This window comes from Tenrec ecaudatus, chromosome 15, assembly GCF_050624435.1.
Source record: "Tenrec ecaudatus isolate mTenEca1 chromosome 15, mTenEca1.hap1, whole genome shotgun sequence".
Classification (NCBI taxonomy): Eukaryota; Metazoa; Chordata; class Mammalia; order Afrosoricida; family Tenrecidae; genus Tenrec; species Tenrec ecaudatus.
Window position 1 is genome coordinate 19,875,823 of NC_134544.1, and position 21,900 is coordinate 19,897,722.

Below are 21,900 nucleotides of genomic sequence, written 5' to 3' on the forward strand. Positions count from 1 at the left end.
GCTGGTGGTTTCAAACTGCTGACCTTGTAGATCTAGCCCAATGCACAACCACTGTGCCACCTGAGCTCCTGCATGGGGCATACTCACTTCCAAGTCTGGTGAAACATCCCAGAGACATATCTGCCCATCATGGCATCCTGTGATGACGGTGGCTCCATCATCTGTTAAAAGCACAGCTGAAATACAGTGTGTTGGCGCTTTTCGTCCCCAAAGAACGATGGGTAGGACGAGGCTGTTTCCCGCCATGGTGTTGCCAACCCTGAAAATATAAGAACAATGTCAGATATTACAATATTGCTTTTGAAAACACATTACACATTTTTATGATGAGGTCAACTTGTATGATTCGAAAGGGAGCATGTGTTCCTGGTAGTAGAACAGTAATTGACATGTTTATTATTCCCAAACGCAACTGACTTATCCAAGGACGCCTTCAAACAGAGGCCTAGGCGATCTCTAGGAGGTCACAATGCTTTAAGTTAGCCAGTGAGAACTAGTGGACTCAGCACCTATAGCTCCTTGGTAGTTAACAGTTGAAAGCCATTTTATATATTCGATTTCATTATGGCTCTCATAATAGTCTTTGGAAGTTGGCACGAGAGAAACCTAGAAGTAAGTACCGTCTGCACTGGGACCGTGATGGCGCCCACATGCAAATCCTGATCTTTCAACCCCAAACCCACTGCCTCCACAGAAAAAGCAGGTCGGATATGGAAACTGGCCACAGAGCGTTCCGTGCACAAAGGCTGTACGACCACGATAAGATGATAATTATGAAGAACAAATTAAAAGCCAGTAATTCTCCTAATCATTATACTCACACACACTCACCTCTCTCTCTCTTCTCAAAACGAATAGTCAAAACAAGCCATGAGGACCGTCTCATAGTGTCAATCCATTGATTAGACCTTCTAGCCTCCAAAGCAGAGACAATATCGATTCTGGTCATTGAAGCCACCCATTTGTGGCATTTTTGTTATGACAAAATAAAAACATTTCTACCTCAAGGAATCTTCTGTTCAGTAGATGAACAAGCTATCCGGAAATTGTTTTGTACTGAGAAACAGAGGCAAGCCAGATACTATAATCTCAGGCCATGAAACATCAAATTGCCTGAAAGCATTTGTTTTCCTTGAATACCTTTAAACCTAGTTAAGGTGACACTTTAAAAAAGTACAAAAAAAAATATGAGTGAGATAAAGGATGGCGAAGCCGAGGATAGTACAATACTCTGGCATACTCAGATACTTTTAGGCGTGATTAGCCAAGATTCCTACTGAATTTGTCAGAAAGGCCGAGTTCCAACCAACTGATGAAAACAACAAAAATAGGCAAATGAGCCAGGACATAGCCATTTACCTAGACAGATGACAGTAATTCAAGAATGAAATTCTATACATTGAATGAACAATGGACGCACCAAGACATGTCAAATTGACACCACCAGGACATTTTCTCCTTTTGGAGAGTGGCAGAGAAGGGACATGAATCCAGGGCACGTAACTTTTCAACCATCATAGTCCAACTGGCCTGCTTATCAGTTATTAATCTAGTCTTCATTTTCCAATACTGTCACCTAGTGCAAGAAGGAAATGAAATATAGTCCCTTCAAAAGAAGATTTCTATTAAATGGAAATGAAACAACCGGCAGAACATGGTTGCTGGGGGTCAAAGTAAATAAAACAAACTGCCGTGGAGAAGGTCGAAGGCAAAAATGATGAGCGAGTGACTCGAGAACCCTGTGCAGTACCACCTGGCATGAAGCCATGGGAATACTGCGTCTCTGACAATCCCAAATACTGGACACAATGTAGTCATCATTTATAACCAGTTATGGGGAACGCTATCTTTCAAGTTTTGGAGAAATCTTATAAATAGTTATGTCTGAGGACCGCTGTGCTTCTTCTAAGATTAGATGCTTCTGCAATCAAGAGAAGCTAAGGAACATTCCGTTTCTATCAAAACTTGGCTTGAAATTACATTTATAAATTGGCAACTCAAAAGGTTTTTAAATGGCAAAGTACTGGATCCAATAGGAGTTCTAGATCATACTTTTTGTTTAGCCACTGGCTGTGCAGTCCTTAATCCTATCTCGCTTCTGAGGCTTAGTGTTCTGATCAAAAGAGGTATTTATACATTTATTTCTGAATCATTTTAAGTAAAAGCCAAGACAAAACACATACAGCAGGAATCTGAGAGATGGAAATTAAGCCAGCTCTTTTGATTAAATATCATGTGCTTCTCTGTTATACCTACTTCTCAGCCGTATACAAAGAAGAAGACCCAGTTCCTGTCGACAACAATAGCACAAACAATACTGGAAAGAGCACTGCCCTTGCAATCAGAAGATGTGTATTCAAACTCTGGTCATTCTCTGTGACCCTGACATTGTTAGCATTCTAAGCCCGGGTGCCCTGTCAGTGGAAGGTGAATGATCACTGTCCTCTCAGAAAGTGGTCAAAAAGATGGCCAAGACCATAGGTGCAATGCACACAGTACAATTCCCAGCACTTGGCAGGCACTCCTGCACCCTTATTTTCTGGCTTCTTCCAGTACTGTCTGTCACTTAAACTTTAATAAGTTTTGCCTTTTCAAAAGGCTAATATTTTTCATTGACTATCTGCCACAATATGAAATTGCTGCTGCATACGCTTGTCAAACACAATTCTATCATCTGAATATGACAATTCAATCCTGCATGACTTTATGAGAAAGAATACGGCAAACTGCCTGTTCCAATACTAAAACAGATTTCAAAATAAATTCTGATCTTGTAATGGGTTGAGCTGTATTGCCAAGGAAATAAGTCATCACGTGTATGTAAAAGCTGGATAATGAATAAGGTGGACAAAAACAGAAGAATTGAAGCCTTTGCATTAAAGTATTGATTAAGACAATTAAAGATACCATGGGCTGCCAGAAGAAGAAATGAGTCCGTCTTGGAAAAAGTACAGCCAGAATGCTCCTCATAAGGGAGGATGGCAGGACTTTGTCCTAAGTACCTTGGATGTGTTTTCAGGAACGTCTAGAGCCTGGAGAAGGACTTCGTGTTTGGTACAGCAGTGGGTCGGTGAAATGTGGAAGACAAGATGGATGGCCACGGTGGCTGGACAATGAGCTCAAACGTAGCAACAGCTGTGGGGGTGGTACAGGGCCAGGCAGGGTTTCTTTCCAGGGGACACAGGGTCGCTATGGTTCAAAAGCAACCCACTGGCAACTAAAAGCAAGTCTTGGGAGATTATTTTATTTGGGAACAGGATCTTTGCTGATGAAATCAAGCTAAATTGAGGTCACATCACTTAGGGATAAAATCCAAAGACTCTGGTCTTTCTAAAGAAAAGAGGAGATGTGGACATAGGGATGGGGTGGAGACATAGGAAAGGTCACACAAAGACAGAAGGAGAACCTGGAATGACAAACTACAAATCAAGAAACAACGAGGACTACCAGCAACCACCAGAAGACACGAGGGGCAAGGAAGGATTCCTGCTAGAGCCAACAGAGGGAGCAGAGCCCCTCCCTGCCAACACCTAGACTTTAGACATTTGGCCTCCAGAATAAATTCCTAAACCACCAGGTTTGTGGTATTTTGCTACAGCGGCCCAAGGAAATGAATACAGATATCATAAAAGCAACAATTAGTGCACATTTTAGAGCAGAATTTCTCGTTTGTTCCTATGCCATGGTTGGTACCAAGGTATCATAACAAAGAATAATACTGATATGATTCAACTATCTAGTAGAGGAATTTTGGAGGAAACTTTTAAATAGGTATGTTTTTTTAAAACATTTTATTAGGGGCTCATACAACTCTTATACATATACATACATCAATTGTATAAAGTACATCTGTACATTCTTTGCCCTCATCATTTTCTTTTTTTTTCTCCTCTTTTCTTTTTTTATATTTTATTAGGGACTCATACAACTCTTATCACAATCCATACATATACATACATCAACTGTATAAAGCACATCCATACATTCCCTGCCCCAATCATTCTCAAAGCATTTGCTCTCCACTTAAGCCCCTTGCATCAGGTCCTCTTTTTTTTTTTCCCCTCCCTCCCCGCTCCCCCTCTCTCATGTGCCCTTGGTAATTTATACATCGTTATTTTGTCATATCTTGCCCTATCCGGAGTCTCCCTTCCCCCCTTCTCTGCTGTCCCTCTCCCAGGGAAGAGGTCACATGTGGATCCTTGTAATCAGTTCCTCCTTTCCAACCCACTCACCCTCCACTCTCCCAGCATCTCCCCTCACACTCTTGGTCCTGAAGGTATCATCCACCCTGGATTCCCTGTGCCTCCAGCCCTCATATGTACCAGTGTACAACCTCTGCCCTATCCAGCCCTGCAAGGTAGAATTCGGATCATGGTAGTTGGGGGGAGGAAGCATCCAGGATCTGGGGGAAAGCTGTGTTCTTCATCGGTACTACATCGCACCCTGACTGACCCATCTCCTCTCCTAATAAATAGGTGTGTTTTAAGACTGTTGTAGTTGCGATTTTTCTAAAATGAAATACTTTAAAAAAGAAAGAAAAATCATAGAACACTTCATTTATATTAATATTACATCTATGGAACGAACTCACCCGTTAGAATAATCAACCATTTAAGATTTTTCAAAGGTAGCATCAAGCAAAGGGCCAAAGGTTAGGAAACCAAGGGAATGCAGACCAGCAACACTGAGAGGAAGTTACGGTACACTGAGGAGGTTGAAATGTAGGCGCTGAAAGAAAATGTGTATAAACTGCTGAATGTAAAAGTGATGTTCTGCTCTGTAACCCTGCACCTTAAAAAAATCACGATTTGTTTTAAAGCTTTAAAAATGACATTTATAGCTACTAAAAATGATAAAGGGCTAGATTCCAATACCATAAGTTCTAGGCTATATTTTCTGGCTTGCCACTTGAGAGGCTGTTAGTGAGACCACTAGTAAAAGCCAGTAACTATTCCATATCTCACCGTATATACTCGTGTATAAGCCGAAAACTGGGGTTCGGCTTATACACGGGTCAGTGGTAACCCAGCGAGGTGTAACTACACCTCGTTGTGCCTCCCCCCCATGCCCCTAAAGTAATGGGGTGATTGCCGTTTCTCTGCTGTTCGTTCAAAGCCCCGCTGACACTGCAGGGCTTTGAGTGTTTGTTTACTCACATCTAATCAATCAGAGCCATCCTATGACGTGTATCTTTGAATAAGCCTTTTAAAGACCGTGTGTGAAGGATGTGGTATGAATGGAAGTCATCTGGTCAAGCCCAACTAACAAAAGGAGGAAATCTCATGAAGCCTGACATAGAGTTAATAGCAAAGTGGGTTCGAGATGCATGGGAAGACATTCCAGACACATGGCTGCAACGTGCCTTCCAGAAATGTAGTATTAGCAATGCTATGGATGGCAGTGAAGACTGCGCTTTGTATGAAAATGACAGCAGTGATGGTGATGATGGCGATCTCAGTGAGGACAGCGTCTACGATGACTTCACACCAGCTGAAGCTCTGCACTGGGATACAGATGATGAGGAGTAATCCAGTTTTGAAGGATTTTAACTCTACATTTTAGCTTGGTTGCTGACTGAGCTCAGGGAAAAGTACTCTTAAGTTATCATTGTTGATACTTTATTCTTTTTGTAGAACCTACTTTCCACTTACTGTGCTAGTTTACTAATGTTAAATGATCTGTTGTCCTTTTATGTTTCTATTTAAATAAATATTTAAATGCATTACCCCACTGATGTCTCAATTTTTAGTAATTTTATTTTCATTTGTTTTGATTATTGAAACTCACCAACAGCTTCTGCATTTTTCACCCTAGGCTTATACTCGAGTCAATCAGTTTTTCTGGTTTCCCAGGTAATATTAGGTTCCTCTGCTTATACTCTGGTCGGCTTATATTAGAGTATATACAGTAGATTTCTACATGCACTGAGTGTGACATAAAAGTTCCAAAACTTACGGGATGCAAAGGGTGGATCCCTTAACCTATCCAAGGACACTTTGAAAGTTCGTGAAAAAACAGAATTAAAAAATAAAGACCTTTCCCCACAACCTTAGTGAAGCCCCCTCATACTTCAAAGGGTTTAAAAAGACTTATTGAAAAGAAAAAGATGAGTAAGACTCGGTAGGAATTAGCCAAGGGCAAGGCCCAGGAAACCAACTGTTCAAAGGCCCAGAAGTAAGAGGTCTAGTTCTTTCTACTCAGTAGGCAGGCATGCAGAATGATGAAGACAACATGGGCTTGGTAAAAACCATTTTAAAGAGTCTGTACTTTAGCCTAGCAGCAGTGGGATACAAGACAAGTTGTTTTAAAACCTGAATTTGCTTTTCAGAAAGATCAATTTTGCTGCAATATGTGATGTGCTTGAAGACAACTGAGGCTATTACAATGCCACAGGTGGCCGGCCAATAATGAGGGCTAACCTTACTGAATCACTCATTACTTATTTCTACACTTGATCTTAGCCAAAAGGCCCAGAAGCGATCATTACTTATTCCTGAGCTGCTTTGCCTAATGCTGTCTCCCCTCCGGCTCTTTAAGCATCGAAGACCAGGAACCTATCTGTGCATTTACAACCACATGATGCTGAGCACAGAGTCTGCCACGGAAGATGCCCTTAGTAAAAACGTGATGAAGGGAGGTGGTTCTAGTAGGTGTGAGGACGGCAATAATACAATGGCGATGCGAGTTAATATGAGATACAAGAGAACTTGATGTTCAACACTGTGAGTTAGCAAGGATGCAACCTGAGTTGTTATGTCAGTTCTACACAGGGTCCTCTAAGGATACAGGAAAAGAAACGCACCGAAACACTAAAAGCTCTCCACCTGAAAAAGAAGTCCCCATATTACGATCCTGGTGCCAAAACAAGTCATCGATAGATGCGGGCTCTAAAATGTGAGGCAAAGTATTCCACACTTAACGAGACCTGAGAAACTACAGGTTTGGGGAAGGCAGAAGTCGCTGGGAAGATTCACACTGGCTTTGAGCTGGGTCAGATGTAAAAAGGCTTACTGCTTCAATAAGCAGCTGGCTAAACAAATAGGCAATAAGGTCAAAGTACGTGAAAAACCCGAGTGCAAAAGCTGGATTAGCACAGAGGGATACAAATGCAGTCAGGGAACCCACCGAACACAATGCTGCTGCAGGGAGCCTGGACACAGCGTGATAAGAACCTTAGCAAAAAGGATGAGAATTTTGACAGCTAAAGGAAAATACCAGACATAACAAAGGACGCACTATAAATCGTGGTGTCTGATAAAATATAGAAAGCCAGGCACGGATTGCTTTCCAAACCAAATGATTAGGAAAGAGGAAGGAGACAAGAGTGGGACGAAGGAGAACACAAACGTGAGAATCTAAATGAGAAAGAGAGTTATCATCTGGCTTCAAAAATATAAAAGCTCAGAACAAAAAACAACAGCACCAGAGAACTTGACAAAAAGTGTTCCATTCTAACGGCAAAAATACAATGATCCCTTGGTGAACTCGGTAAAGCAAGCAACCAGCAAGTATGTGCTTGAGTCTGCCGACTGCTGTTTTGCTTTGGTTTTATACTTAAGCAGTTGAAAACGTTCAGAATTGGAAAGAAATCATCTGATTTCCTAATCTAGAAATGGAAAGAGGTATAGCGCTTTGCCAACTTGAGGACTACTATTTGGAGGTGCTGTTAGCCCAGCGGTTCTCAACCTGTGGGTCGCAACTCCTTTGGGGGTAGAACAACCCTTTCACAGGAGTCACCTGATTCATAACAGTAGCAAAATGACAGTGATGAAGTAACCACAAAAATAATGTTATGTCTGGGGGTCACCACACACGAGGAACTGTATGAAAGGGTGGCGGCATTAGGAAGGTTGAGAACCACTGTGTTAGCTTCTCACTTGAGGTGGAAGCATACTGATCCCAGAGCTCCTGATTCCTAGTGAAATTTCCCTCCTCACTATTCTCCATCGCCTTTGTTTACCACCAAATGCCATTCACCAGAAAGCTTCCTTCCCCAGGCTTCCCGGTGAATCAATATTTTACTGAAACATATTACTAGAAGGTTTGTGGAAGCACGCGTTCCTGTGTTCAGGGGCACATGTTGTGGGTGAGAGATGCTGGAGAGTGTAATGGATACAGATGAAACACAGTGGTGAGTGAGATGGATGCTCTGATGGACCAAGGCCTCCTTCAGGATGAAGGACTGATCTATTACCCAAGCTGCTGATGGGCAGCTAACAACAACAACAGCAAACACCTCACTGCCATGGAGTCAAGGTAGAACTGGCCCAGTGGGTTTCCGAGATTGTAACTCTTGAGTGGAGTAGAAAGCCTCATTTTCTTCAATTGGAGAAGCTGGAGGATTGAACTCTTAACCTTATGGTTAGCAGCTCAACAAGTAAAGCACTATGTCCCCAATAGGGTCAGTGTGTATCTGTTGAGTGAAGAAATAGAAAGGAGCAATTATTAGCATGTACCAAGTCTTCACTACGTGCCAAGGGGCGAACTAAGTGTTTAACATGCAATTCTAACTTAATCCATTCTTCAAGGAAAGTATCTATTTCCATGTCTTTTCTGCCATGGAGCTGCAGGGGGGTCAGAACTGCCAGCCTTTCCGAGAACAGCCAGACACCACTCAGTTCCTACAGTCTTATATGGGTGCTGGTTTGCACCGCTCATCCTCACCACTCTCTCTCTTCATACAGCCGTGTCTCAAATTATCTGTTCAGCGCGCAGAGTGAATGAGAGGTACCCCTCTCCAAAAAGCAGATTTTCTAACAAAGCTATATATTTAAAATTAAAAAAAACAACCTTATCACGTTCAAAGTACTCTCCATTAAACTTAACACACTGTCAAATCTGTGTTTCCACTCTTGGAAACATTTTTCAAACTCATCTGTTTGGATGGCTGACAGCACCTCCCTCGTTTTTGTCTTCACCTCTTCTGTGTCATCAAATCCTTGTCCTTGCATGTCCCTCTGCATTCACGGAAACAAAAAGAAATTTCACGAAGCGAGGTCAGGTGATTACAAGCATGGGGCAAGAGAGGCATGCTGGGTTTTTTGTCAAAAAACTGGCGCACTGAGATGGCTGTGTGAGCAGGTGCACTGTTGTGGTGGCAAAACCAGAGCCCCGTCTGCCACATATCAGGCCTTTTTTGTAGCACACTGTTACGCAATCTTTTCAGAACCTCTAAATAGAAAGCTTGACTTCTGACCAGTGTAACAAACTCCGAATGCACTATTCCCTCACACAAGGAAAAAAAAAGAGAGAGAGAGGGAGAACCATCTTGATCTTTGATTTTGCTTGACCAGCTTTGGGGGGGAGGGACGAGGTGATGATGTCTTTCACTAGCTTGATTGACGTAGCTTTCCAGGTTGTAAGAATACCACCATGTGTCCTCACCAGTAATGACCTTGGAAAAAACGTTTAGGTAGCTTCAGAGCTGTTCTTTCAAAGCACGGCTTTTTTTCATGGTCAGTCAGAAACATTTTGCAGTGACTCTTCTCATTCCCAAATGTTCCATTAAAATTCACTGAATGGAGCTCCAGGATAGCAAGATAACATCCCCATCTCTTCAACGGCCCATCAGAAGGTCTTCCAGCACTAGTGCATGAATTTTGTCAATATTCTGTCCGTTTGGGATGTTGACGGACATCCAGAACAAAGTTTGTCATCAATCAACAGCTCACCTTTTTTGAAACATGAAAACCACTCAATACACTTGAGTTTTCCCCATAGTGCTGTCCTTGTAAGCTGCCTTCAACGTCACAGCAGTGTCTGTGGCATTTGCCTGAGTGGGAAACAAAATTTCATAGCTGCACACTGCTCTCTTAAATCAGCCATCACACACACACACACAAAAAAAAAAAACGAGGTTCAAGGGAAACTACTTTTACAAAAAAAAATGCACTGCGACCAGAGAGAACCTTCCGAGATGATGCCACTGAGTGTGCTAACTCAGAGTGAGCCGCTTGATGTTCACCAGGCAGGGGGACATGCACACTACTGTGGAAGCTCTGCCCAGGGAAGCTTGTTTTCTGTTTTTTCTTTTTGGTACCCCTCACATGTTTAAAACAACCATCAAACTATGAGGATCGTGTGTGAAAATTCTAGTGCCCAATCAATGCAAGTTCTTCCACATTGCTTATCTACATCTAACGCTCAAATACAAAAGTACGATGCACTTCTACCCCAGGTACACAAGCATCTTCCCAGGAGAGGAGGTCTTCTCGTCTCTGCCCTTCCTGTGCCCTAGGGAACAGGGCCGCTGAGACTTGAAGACAAAAACAAAGTCAAATTCTCGCACAAGAGTGAGCACATGAACACAGGTGACTTTAGCTGCCCCCCTGGGGACGGGAGAGCTAGAGATGAAACCTTTCATAGCTCATCTCACTTGCCTTCACTGCAACTGCAATTTTTTCTAAAAGAGAGAAAAGGGTTGAAAGGTTCCTTCAAAATCTCAATGGTTGTTATTCCTACATCATGTGTCAAGAGCGTATATGCAAGCCAAGTTCACTGTCAGGTATGCTGGAGAAAGCGATCACTAAGATTGAGCAGCCCGATGTGTGACCCACTACAGCACCACTAGTCTCACCAGACCAGAAAATCTGGTCTTCTCCGTGGTTTTGAATTTTCTTCTACTTTTTCCCCCTTCCCTTTCTGCCCAGGACTTGATTAATAACAGGTAAAATGACATATCTGTGATCACAGAGGAGGAGAGTGATAGCTGTCAATTGTAGGCTTGGTAGAAATGAAGCAGATAATCAAGAGTCTGTTTATTATACTGCAATGAAATATAGCTTGGCCATTTAACTCATGGAAGAAATCACTGAATTACTTCCTCAGAACAAAGGCTTTCTGGAATTGAAGAATTCGGAAGGAGATAACATTTAGAACACACAAGATTGTACTTTCTTACTTGGAGATAACGTTCAGAACACGCGAGATTGTACTTTCTTACTTGGATGGCACGAAATATACTACCAATAAACCTAGCACTTGGAATGTCGCTATGATGGTTCACTTTCAAAGGACATGTGGAATCAGCAGATGGTAAGGGGAAACAACACTGCTTTCGTGTGCTCTGACAGCCCCGAGCACACTAGAGTCAGGTTCTGAAGAACTGCAGAGCTAGCTAGCTGGTCAAAATTAAATCACCATTTTCAAAGTGATTCATAGATTTGGTGGCATTATGAATCATGTTTAAAATTTCTGCAACAACCATTAGGATGACTGAATTATTCCTATGTCCTATCCATCACCAAATCACCAACCTATCTCAATTTCAAGAGCCACACAGCCAAAAGGGTATCCATCCACCTTCGACAGACAATAGAAGGCATCTGGCAGCACCACCTTCAATTTTATCCCAACCCTCCCCTTTCTCCTCAGCTGTGAACAGCTGTGATGTTGCCCATCGTTGCTCCTTCATCCTCACATTATCATCCAAAACACCCACTGAGCACCGTCTCTAATTTTACATAAATTGTATTACACTACCCAAAAGATGCCATGAATCAGGGGCCAAGGAAAGAGCACCTGTGTTAGACAGAGTTGACTAGAGAAACAAATCCAGAGACACTCATATGTGTAAGACAGGGCTTTATATAAAAGTGCAACTGTATACTGAGAAACATCCCATCCCATTCCAGATCAAGTCCATAAATCTGATATTAGCCTACAAGTCCAATACTAGTTCATAAATCGAATACTAGTCCAGAAATCCCTCTTCAGACTCATGCAACCACACGCAATGACGCAAAATGCAAGAAGATCACAGGCCAGTGGGTGCAAAGTCTTGTAGATGCAATGGCGGAGGAAGCATCTCAGTGCTGGCGCAGGTCTCCATGTGGCTTCTCCAGCTCTTTGAGAGTGGAAGAGAGAGGAAGTTCCCAGAACCCTCATGAGAAAGTCATGCCCACAGGGAGGCATCATCAGGTGGTGACCTGATTGACAAGCCAGACCCACCCCTTCACTCTTAAAACCCTCAAAGTGATAGAAGATTATGTGAACTACAACAAAGACAAGAGGTAATCCCATTTTCCCAAAGTGGAAGCTGAATTGTCACACTATCCTAGATATTAGTAAGGTGTGTTAGATAGTCTTTGAAAGTCAAATTTCCTACAGAAGATGCTTGTTTTCCCAACTTATCAGCTATAACTCTAAGAAGCATCTAGCATCTCCAAGTCAGAATGTTCTTATTTATAACATTATCCTCTTCCTTATAGGCGATAAGGAAGTGCTTCTACTCTGCTTATCACCAAAAAAATGTTCCTGAGAGGGGTCACCAGTGACCTCCCCATTGCTAAATCCAATGCCAAGTCTTGGTCCTCAACTTCCTGTATTTGACATAGTTCAGACTTCCACTTCCTTGAAACCCTCCATCGCTTGACTTCCAAGTCTTTACACACAGCTAATTTCCCTTCTACCTCTCTGGTTACCTCATCTTCGTCATCTCTGTTCGTTCTTCATTTCTGACCTTCAAATGTTGGCATCCCTTGAGCTGTCTTTGGACGTCTCTTCTCTGCCAACACTCTCCCTCAATGATCACTTCAAGCTCACAGCTTTAAATGCTATCTAAATACCAACTCCAAACTCCCATATCCAGCTCTTTCTCAACAATTCCCTCTAAATCTCTTGGAAGCTTCTCAAATGTGACATACACAAAAGTGAGGGACTGAGCTTCTCTCTTCTGGAGCTGCCCATTCTACAGTCTTCTCCATCTCGGTGAGGCAACTCCATCCTTACCATTTCACACGCCCGAACACTAGAATCCCCTTCGGCTTCTCTCTCTCTCTCTCTCTCTCTCTCTCTCTCTCTCTCTCTCTCTCTCTCTCTCTCTCTCTCTCACGCACACGTCCCAATACAACTGCAAACCCTATCTGCTGTACTTTCCAAGCATATGCAGAATCGAATCAGTCTCCAATGCCCCTTCACTACTAGCTCACTCTGAGTCGCCAGCACCTGCTACCACACTCCTTTATGACATGCTGTCTCCACAGAGCAGGCAGTGTTGCTACTTAAGGAAAACAATGTCATCGTTTCCCGCGGCTACTCCAATCATGCCCTCTCACACTTCACAGTTGGTTAACCCTACAAGGCCAGGGTTTTTCTTCACTCCTTGGCTTATTCTTTTCCGCCAACTCAGTGACAGCCAAGCAGGTTCTCACCCCACACACATGTCCCCCTACACTTCCTCAGACCCACTCCCTCACCTACTTCAGCTTCCTGCTAAATGTCACTTCCTCAGTAAGGTTTTTCCTGACCATTGTAACTTCCATGAGCCACTCGCCACCCAAACAGAAGTTTCTTCTATTTTCCCAGAGTACTACCAATCCATGGGTTCTACAATTTACTTACTTATTGCTTGTCTCTCCCACCAAGACCCATGAAAGTGAAGCTCTTGCCTTGGTTTGTTCACATTTCCAGTGTGTAGATTCCCTGCCACAAAGGAAGTGGTCAGATCTTTATTGAATAGATGAACAAATTAATAAAATGGGCTTGATTTTGGTTTGAAAAGCTGTCCCCATCACCAAATTAAAGCACATTTTGATTTTATGGGCTTTGGATACCACAGGAGAGATGCTTATCAACTTTTCTATAATGTCAACTATTAATACACATCTCCTTAATCAAACTCCTATTAATATTCTTATTGTTTTTACCCCTGCCCTCTTTTCCTACCCTCTTTTCTTCTATCTGTGAGATATGCACAGAAAAGCATCCCTTAGAAATCAGGACGTACAAGGTGACTGAGTTGACTTCAAGAGCTCCTGTACACACTGAAGCCTATGAATGAATCATGAAACCGAGTCTTTTTGTTTGGCTTTGGTTTTTGTTATTATTTTTTAATTGTTTCATAAGGGTCTCATACAACTCTTATCATAATTCATACATACATCAACTCTGTAAAGCACATTTGTACATTCATTGCCCTCATCATTCTCAGAACATTTGCTCTCTACCCAAGCCCCTGGCATCAGCTCCTCAGAAACTGAGTCTTAAAATGAAATAAAGTGACATTTTATTAGTGTGAATTCTTTGCTCTCACTAATGGTGGCTTTTATTGCTTAAATTAAAAATGTTAAAAGAAAAAAAATAAGACTCCATAAGGAAGATAGCAAAATAACCCAGCCTTTAAAGCTGGAACAGAAGGTAAGGGACTCTCAATAGATGTCTGTTTGACTCCTTTATTAACTATCACCGTTCCAAGGGCACGTGCCGCACATTAGTAACTTGCTTTAGCAAGCTAAGGGGCAGAAGTTAGCATTGATCATCTGAAAAAGTGAGAACGCACTAAAAGCCATGAATTTCCAGCAATTCGCTCTTCTAAAGGACCTCACAGACTAGCCCTGCACCTGTCTTTAATTTTCAAACAACGCCCATGCTCACTGCCAGAGTCGATGTCGGCTCATAGTAACCCTCCAGGACTGAGTAGAACTGCCTGGTGATTGTGCCAGGCTAACGCTTTTTATAAATCATTTTATTGGAGGCTCTTACAGCTCATCACAATCAATACATGTGTCCATTGTGTCCAGCACATTTGTACATTTGTTGTCGTCATCATTTTCAAAACATGTTTTCAGCTTGAACCCTTGGTATCAGCTTATTTAGCCCCACTCCCCTACCCTCTCTCCCTCATGAACTCTTGATAATTTATATTTTTTTATAATTTATAATTTTTATGTCTTACACCGATCTCTGTCTCCCTTCACCCACTTTTCTGCTGTCCGGAGAATGCTAGCTCTTAATAAAGTATAGCAAGTAAGTGGGCAAAATGGGAACAGAATCCCCAAAACTCATTAACCCATACTCTAATCACCAGGTTCATCTGTCCCAACAAGCAAGCATCACTGCAACAGAGAAATGCACCAGATAAACCCAGCAATAGGGGCCCCGCCCGCTTTCAGGCCCAAGTTTAAAAGCACTAAAAATTATTTCAATATTCATGTTGTGAATTTCAACCTGCCCAATAAAACTCAAAGAGTCAAAGATAAGAATATCAATAGATGAAAATTATTAGTAATTTTTCCTATCACCAATAATCCCACTTTAAAATAATATTCCATCCACCCTGTTTTGTTTTGTTTTTAATCATTTCATTGAGGCAAATATAACTCTTATCACAATCCATACATACATGAATTTTATAAAGTACATTTGTACATTCGTTACCCTCATAATTCTCAAAACATTTGCTCTCCACGAGGATCCTTCTTTTTTAAAAAATCTATTCTGTAAGTGGGAGGCCCCCGGCATTGTCCGTCCGTGTTCCCGCGAGGGGGGCAGGCGGGGTTCCGCTGGTCATGCGGGCCGCAGGTGAAATACCACTACTCTGATCGTTTTTTCACTGACCCGGACAAAAAAAATCTATTCTGCCACTCTGTGGCTTTTTTTTTTTTAAGCACATTTGTACATTCATTGCCCTCATCATTCTCAAAGCATTTACTCTCAACTTAAGCCCCTGGCATCAGATCCTCATTTTTCCCCCTCCCTCCCCGCTCCCCCCTCCCTCATAAACCCTAGCTAATTTATAAATTATTATTTTGTCATATCTTACCCAGTCCAACATCTCCCTTCACCCACTTTTCTGTTTTCTGTCCCCCACGAAGGAAGTTATATGTAGATCCTTGTAATCAGTTCCCCCTTTCCAATCCACCCTCCCAGTATCTCCACTCACACACTGGTCCTGAAGGGATCATCTGCCCTGGATTCCCTGTGTTTCCAGTTCCTATGTGTACATCCTCTGGTCTAGCCAGATTTGTAACATAGAATTGGGATCATGATAGTGAGGAGGGGGAGGGGAGGAAGCATTTAGGAACTAGAGGAAAGTTGTATTTTTCATCACTGCTACATCACACCCTGTCTGGCTCATCTCCTCCCCGAGACCCTTCTGAAGGGGATGTCCAGTGGCTTACAAATGGGCTTTGGGTCTCCACTCCGCACTCTCCCCCTCATTCACAATGATGTGATTTTTCTGTTCTGATGATGCCTGATACCTGACACCTTTGACACCACGTAATCACACAGGCTGGTGCGCTTCCTCCATGTGCACTTTGTTGCTTCTGAGCTAGATGGCCTCTTATTTACCTTCAAGCCTTTAAGACCCCAGATGCTATAACTTTTGATAGCCGGGCACCATCAGCTTTCTTCGCCACATTTGCTTATGCACCCATTTGTCTTTAGTAATTGTATCATGGAGGTGAGCACACAATGATTTTTTGTTCTTTGATGCCTGGTAACTGATCCCTTCGGCATCTTGTGATCACACAGGCTGGTGTGCTTCTTCCATGTGGGCTTTGTTGCTTCTGAACTACATGGCTGCTTGTTTACCTTCAAGCCTTTAAGACCCCAGACGCTATCTCTTGATAGCCGGCACCATTAGTTTTCTTCACCACATTTGTTTATTCACCTGCTTTGTATTCATCGATTGTGTCGGGAAGGTGAGCATCATAGAATACCAGTTTAATAAGAACAATGTCTTCTTGCATTGAGGGAATACTTGAGGGGAGGCCCAAAGTCTATCTGCTACCTTAATACTAAACCTATAAATATAGGCACAAAGATCTATTTCCCCCATCCTCATATATCAATATATTTACATGTGCACATGCCTTTATTTAGACCTCTATAAATGCCCTTTGCCTCCTAGCTCTTTCCTCTATTTCCTTTGACTTTCCTGTTGTCCTGGTATCATGCTCAGTCTTCATTTGGGTTTCAGTCCCATCCACCCTGTTTTTGAGAAACCACAAAAAGTTCATTCTACTCAAAAATAGAAGTCCAACCTGTGCTCTGCAATAAGAAGACTTAATACTATAAAGATGCTAGTTGTCTCCAAAATAAATGTATAAATTAAATGCTTTGTCAATCAAAATTCCAGTTTGGTTATTTTTAGAAACTCAACCAAGCCCTAGAATACATAGAAAGGAACAAAAATCTAGAAATCACGAAGTCAACTTGGAAAAGGGGCAAAGCAGATGAGAGCATGTGTCCTCCTAGACAGTTAACAACAGTCGTCATCAAAGAAGCCCGGTGTCGACAATGGCTAAGTACTCCTCTGTTAACTGAAAGGTCAGCCATTCGAACCTGCCAGCTGCTCAGTGGGGAAAAGATCTGGAGGTCTGCGCCCATAAAGGTTTCTGCCCATCAACCTTCTGAGACAGTCCTACTCTGTCCCACATGCTCACTATGAGCTGAAAATCATCAACACACACAACACCTGCAACAGTTACAAATTACTGGGATAGACGGGGGCTCTGGTGACATACAGGATGATGTGGTAACTGCTAACCACAAGGTCAGTAGTTTGAACCCATCGACGGCTCCATGGGAGAAAGAAGAGAGTATCTAAAGTCTCAGGAAACTCACACGGGCAGTTCTACTCTGTCCTATATGTTGTAATTGACCCGATGCCGGAGTTTTTGGTTTGAGTGTACATACATTGTTGTGGTGGTTGGTTTCACTGATTTTGACTTCAGTGACCCTCCTATGTGAACTGCCCCATGAGGCTTACATGGCTATCATCTTCACGGAAAATGATCAACAAAATCTTTGTCCCACAGAGCTGTTGGCTGGGTTTGAACTGCCAACTTTTTGGTTCACTGTGGAGCACTTAACTATTGAGCCACCAGGGCTCCTTAAACATGTACTAGAACACCTTCACAAACAACGACAATACAAATTTTGGCAAGAAGAGGAAAACGGATGGCTAGACACTGCTGGTGGGGATATGAAGTGGTACACAGCCCCTCTGGAAGACTATGTGGCAATTTCTTTAAAATCAAACATACATGTGTCATGCCAACCAGCAATCACATTCCTGGGCATATATCCCAGAAAAAATTATGAAAATGTATACACCGTGTAGATATATTGTACAAGAATGCTGATAGCAGCTTTAGTCGTTATCAACTGAAAATGGGCACAGGCCAGATTTCCTTCAACTGCTGAGTCTGGGCATAAAAAAAGAACGAGCTATTGATGCGCCTAACAATTTGGCTGAATCTCAAGAATTGTCTCATCCAACAACAGGGATGAATTTCAATATCAAAAGGTTGCACACTGGATTCTAATATGTAAATTCTTGAAATGATAGGATTATACAGATGGAAAACCAATGAATGGTTGCCAGGAGGCAGGGATGAGATGAGGTAGGGTGGGCGAGGTGGGCAGAGCAAGCTGGTCCTTGTGGGAATTAAATCACTCTGAATTGATTTCAACAATGCTTACAAAACTCACCACATGTGGAAAATGACATAGGAGTATACACAGTTTATAAATCAAAGCCAGTTTTTAGGTGCTGATACTGTACTATAATTACTGTATGTTCTCGTGTATAAGCCGATCCAAATATCAGCCGAGGCACCTAATTTTACCCCAAAAACTGCATTAAAAATGTGCTAAAAAACTTGGCTTATACACAAGTACATAGGGTATAGAAAATACAACCACTGAAGGAAACTGAAAGAAGTTATATAAATGTAACCATGAGGAGAAATGGGATGCAGTATACTATTTAAGCAAATTCTTGTTAATCTTTAATGATTTCAAAATCAAGTTAAAACAAGATAAATGAGGAGACTGGAAAGTTTCCTCGAACATACTCAAAAAGTCAGAGTAATAAGACAGCATGGGATCAGAGTAACAATGGCCAAATAAGCAAGAGGAACAAAATGGAAGTCGGTTGCTTGAAGTATATGTGAGAATTTAGTGTACATAAATGTGGCACCAATCCATCACAGGAAGGAAGGCAAAGGCATCGGGAAAACTGGCTCGCCATATGGAAAGTCTTACAAAGAGATCGGCACTTTTTGGCACACAGAAAGACAGGCACGGGACGATACGTTTAAAGGAAAAGTTAACAGTGCCTAATACAGGAGAGTAACTGTATCATAAGATTGGAAAAAACCTTCCTAAACAAAACTCCCAAAACACAGGTTCTAAGAGAAAGGAAATATATGTGTGTGTGTGTGTAATTACATGTATAATTATTTGCATATGTTTACATACATACATACACTATTAATTGGGTTATACCAAAAGTGCTGCTTTCTATGAAGGATATCACAAACGTTACAGACAACTGAGTGCCAAAGATGTACCAGTAATGGTTAAAGGACTAATATCTAGGAAATGCAAGGAATTCCTGCAAATCATCAAGAAAAGGACTGAGACCCCCAAAATAAAAATGGCTAGAGGGATGGGCAATTTTATGGAAGTAGTTTTACAAAAGAATAAAGGCAAGATGCACAACAAGAAAAAGGTCAACGGCATTAGAAACCCCAGGGAAATGTAATTTTAAAATGAGATTTCCCAATGTATCTATTAGTCTGGGGAAACTGGGGTGCTGGATTATGCCAAGCCCTGCTGAGGGTACTGTAAAACAGACGCCCTCCAAACCTTCCCCACAGGTCAGACTATTGCACTTTGGTTTTATGGCACAATCTGGCTTGGCTTCCGTACCATAGATGAATATCCTCTGCTCCAGAAACCATGCCCGAGACCCCAGTCCTGTCTGTGGTGCTAGAACAGCCAAGGGGATGTGGGTGTTCACGAAGAAGAGAGGAGACAATAACCTGTCATTTAATGCACTTTGAAACACGATTCAGTTAGAAGCAGAGAGGTCTTTCACATACAGTATGGAGAGGGGAAAGTGCTTTCCTGAGACACAGATCGCATGATACCATCTAGATAAATTTAAAATGTGGGCACTCACGATACACATTTAATAACATAAGGGTGTCCATCAGACCTACTAGAAAGGTTAGATATAAGCAGACAGGCAAGATAATTGAGTGAGAATTGAAAATAAAAGGTGGTACATGGGGCAAGAGGGGGTAGTGTAAGGGGCTTGGACAGTCTAGATGATGATCACTAAATAATTTTAACAGAATCCCTGAAGCAAACTAGTAGAGCTGTGGGTTAAGGACCCACATCAAACATAGAACGCACCACTGAAGCTGAATGTCATTCTATCCTTCTAATTTCAAAGGCATAAAACCAGCTCATAACTTTTAAGGTTTTCAGTACTAAGATTGTTACCTAGATAGGTCACCCCACTTTCTTTCATTTCCAAATAGAATTCATATTCAAGGCAGAATAAAGGGGAATTAAAACATGAGACTCACTAGCCCCAGAGCTCATGCTAAATGCCCACAATGATACTTAAGAAGCAAGGCAAGGCCCAAGCTCTTTGACCCATAAATCATCAAAGCTTTTATTTTAAATTTAGCTGTAAGACGCAATAGGATAAAACATAGAATAAGTCCTAGTTTTGCTGTTAATAGACTCTAAAGTATAGAGAAAACGAAGATACACTAATAAACAAATGACCATCTCGGCCACAATCTCCGATCGAAGTTAACAATGAAGCACTTACTAGCTATTTCACTGATCCATTTTTCCAATTGGAACTACCCATTATGTTGGAAGACATCAAGGAGGTGTCGACACTTCAAAATAAAACACCATTTTCACCACACGATTTACACTTGTAAACCTCTCCCCCACCCCCCTCCATATGGTCACAAGTTTGCTTATAAAGCAAGAAGCAGGTCTAAACTAGGTCCTCCTATGTGTCATAATATGTCAAAAACTCGGGAATTCCTTAGACAACAGACAACTTTTGCAATCCTGGGCTTTCCCAGTCTTGTCCATAAAGTCCTAAGACTTGGAGCTTCTCTCCTCTCTCTCTCTTTTTGCTTCACTGATGAGATGCTAAAATCAGCTGTTGCATCAATACCATGCAGCCACGTTAGGCTCTGCTGTTGTTCGTTCCACTGACATAGGGAGCGAATCCAAAAGAGAAAGCGCAATTCCCTCAGCGAAGGCTGAGTAGAGCTGACTCCTAACCAACAGTTTGGGAACGCTGGGACCAAGCATTAAGTGATGGGCGTCGCAACCAAGACTCCTAGAGCAAAAGGATGAGCACTAGCAGGTGACATCTTAAAGGTGAAACTCACAGACGTCTCTGCGCGGGCAAGCACAGTGACCCTCCACCTTTGGGCAAGGACAAACTAAGAGCAACACCAACAGGTAGGGAGAAGGCGTGCACTCCGACAAACAACCAGCACCACCCAAGCCCCAAACACCGTCAGTAACCACCCACCCATCTCCACTTCCCACCTCTCCGTCTAGGCTGTCCTTGAAGACAAGGAAGTCTCATCTCAAGAGCAAAGCCACTGTCACGGAAGCAAACGCCACTCGCCAGGCAAAGGAGCCCCTGAAGCCCCCGCAGGACCCCCGGGCGTTCGTGGCACCGGCGCCGCGCGGTGGGCCTGGACCCCCCACGCGAAGGTGGGGCGGAGGCGGCGAGCAGCAGCGCTCTGGGAACCGATCGGAGCTGAAGACCCTTCACCCCTGACCCCTGACCCCCGTGGTACAGGCACGGTCCGCGCAAGAGTTCCCCGGGGAGAGCTCGACAGCCGCCCGTACCTGTCACAGCCTCATCTCCTGCCGCGATGCTGTCAATCTGTCCGCCCGCGAGCGTCCCAGCGATGGAGGACAAGGCAAGGGCGGATCCGAGGAGGATGTGGGATGGGCAAGTCCGGGTGGGAAGCCTTGGGGACCCCGCCACCCCGGCCCGGCCGCCGTCTCCCCGCGGGCGACGCCGCAAGGTGCCCAGGCTCTCGCAGCCGCCACCACTGCTGCAGTAAGTCAGCTGACACCAGCCTCAACTGCCGTGACTTTCGCTGCAAGTGTCGCAAAAAAGGAGGGGGCGGGAACTGCTCACGGATTCCCAAGACCCCGCCTACGCCGGCCGCGACGCCGCCGGCCTGGTTGCCATGGCGACCGGGGGCGGGGAGCGGGGCGGCCATCTTGGCTGTGGGCAGTCGGCTCTGGGCTCGCGTGTCCTGCGCCCCAGCTGGGAGACCCGACGTGCGGCCAAGGACGGGACGGTAAGACGAGGCTTTCCCGGCC

The 21,900-nt window shown here is 43.2% G+C and overlaps 1 protein-coding gene across 2 annotated transcripts in view; it reads right to left on the reverse strand.

The window, feature by feature from the left end:
• WDR7 (WD repeat domain 7) overlaps positions 1-21,636 on the reverse strand; it is a 363,988-nt gene extending 342,352 nt beyond the window's left edge. The window contains exons 1-2 of one of the 2 annotated variants that reach the window (XM_075532929.1): positions 21,415-21,636; positions 88-259 (exon numbers count right to left, since the gene is read on the reverse strand). In XM_075532929.1, coding sequence (XP_075389044.1) covers positions 88-246 — 159 coding nt within the window. In that variant the 5' untranslated portion in view covers positions 247-259; positions 21,415-21,636. Of the gene's footprint in view, positions 1-87; positions 262-21,414 lie in introns of those variants that run through there. The other variant, XM_075532930.1, reaches the window with a different exon arrangement.
• Between the last annotated feature and the right edge of the window lie 264 nt (positions 21,637-21,900).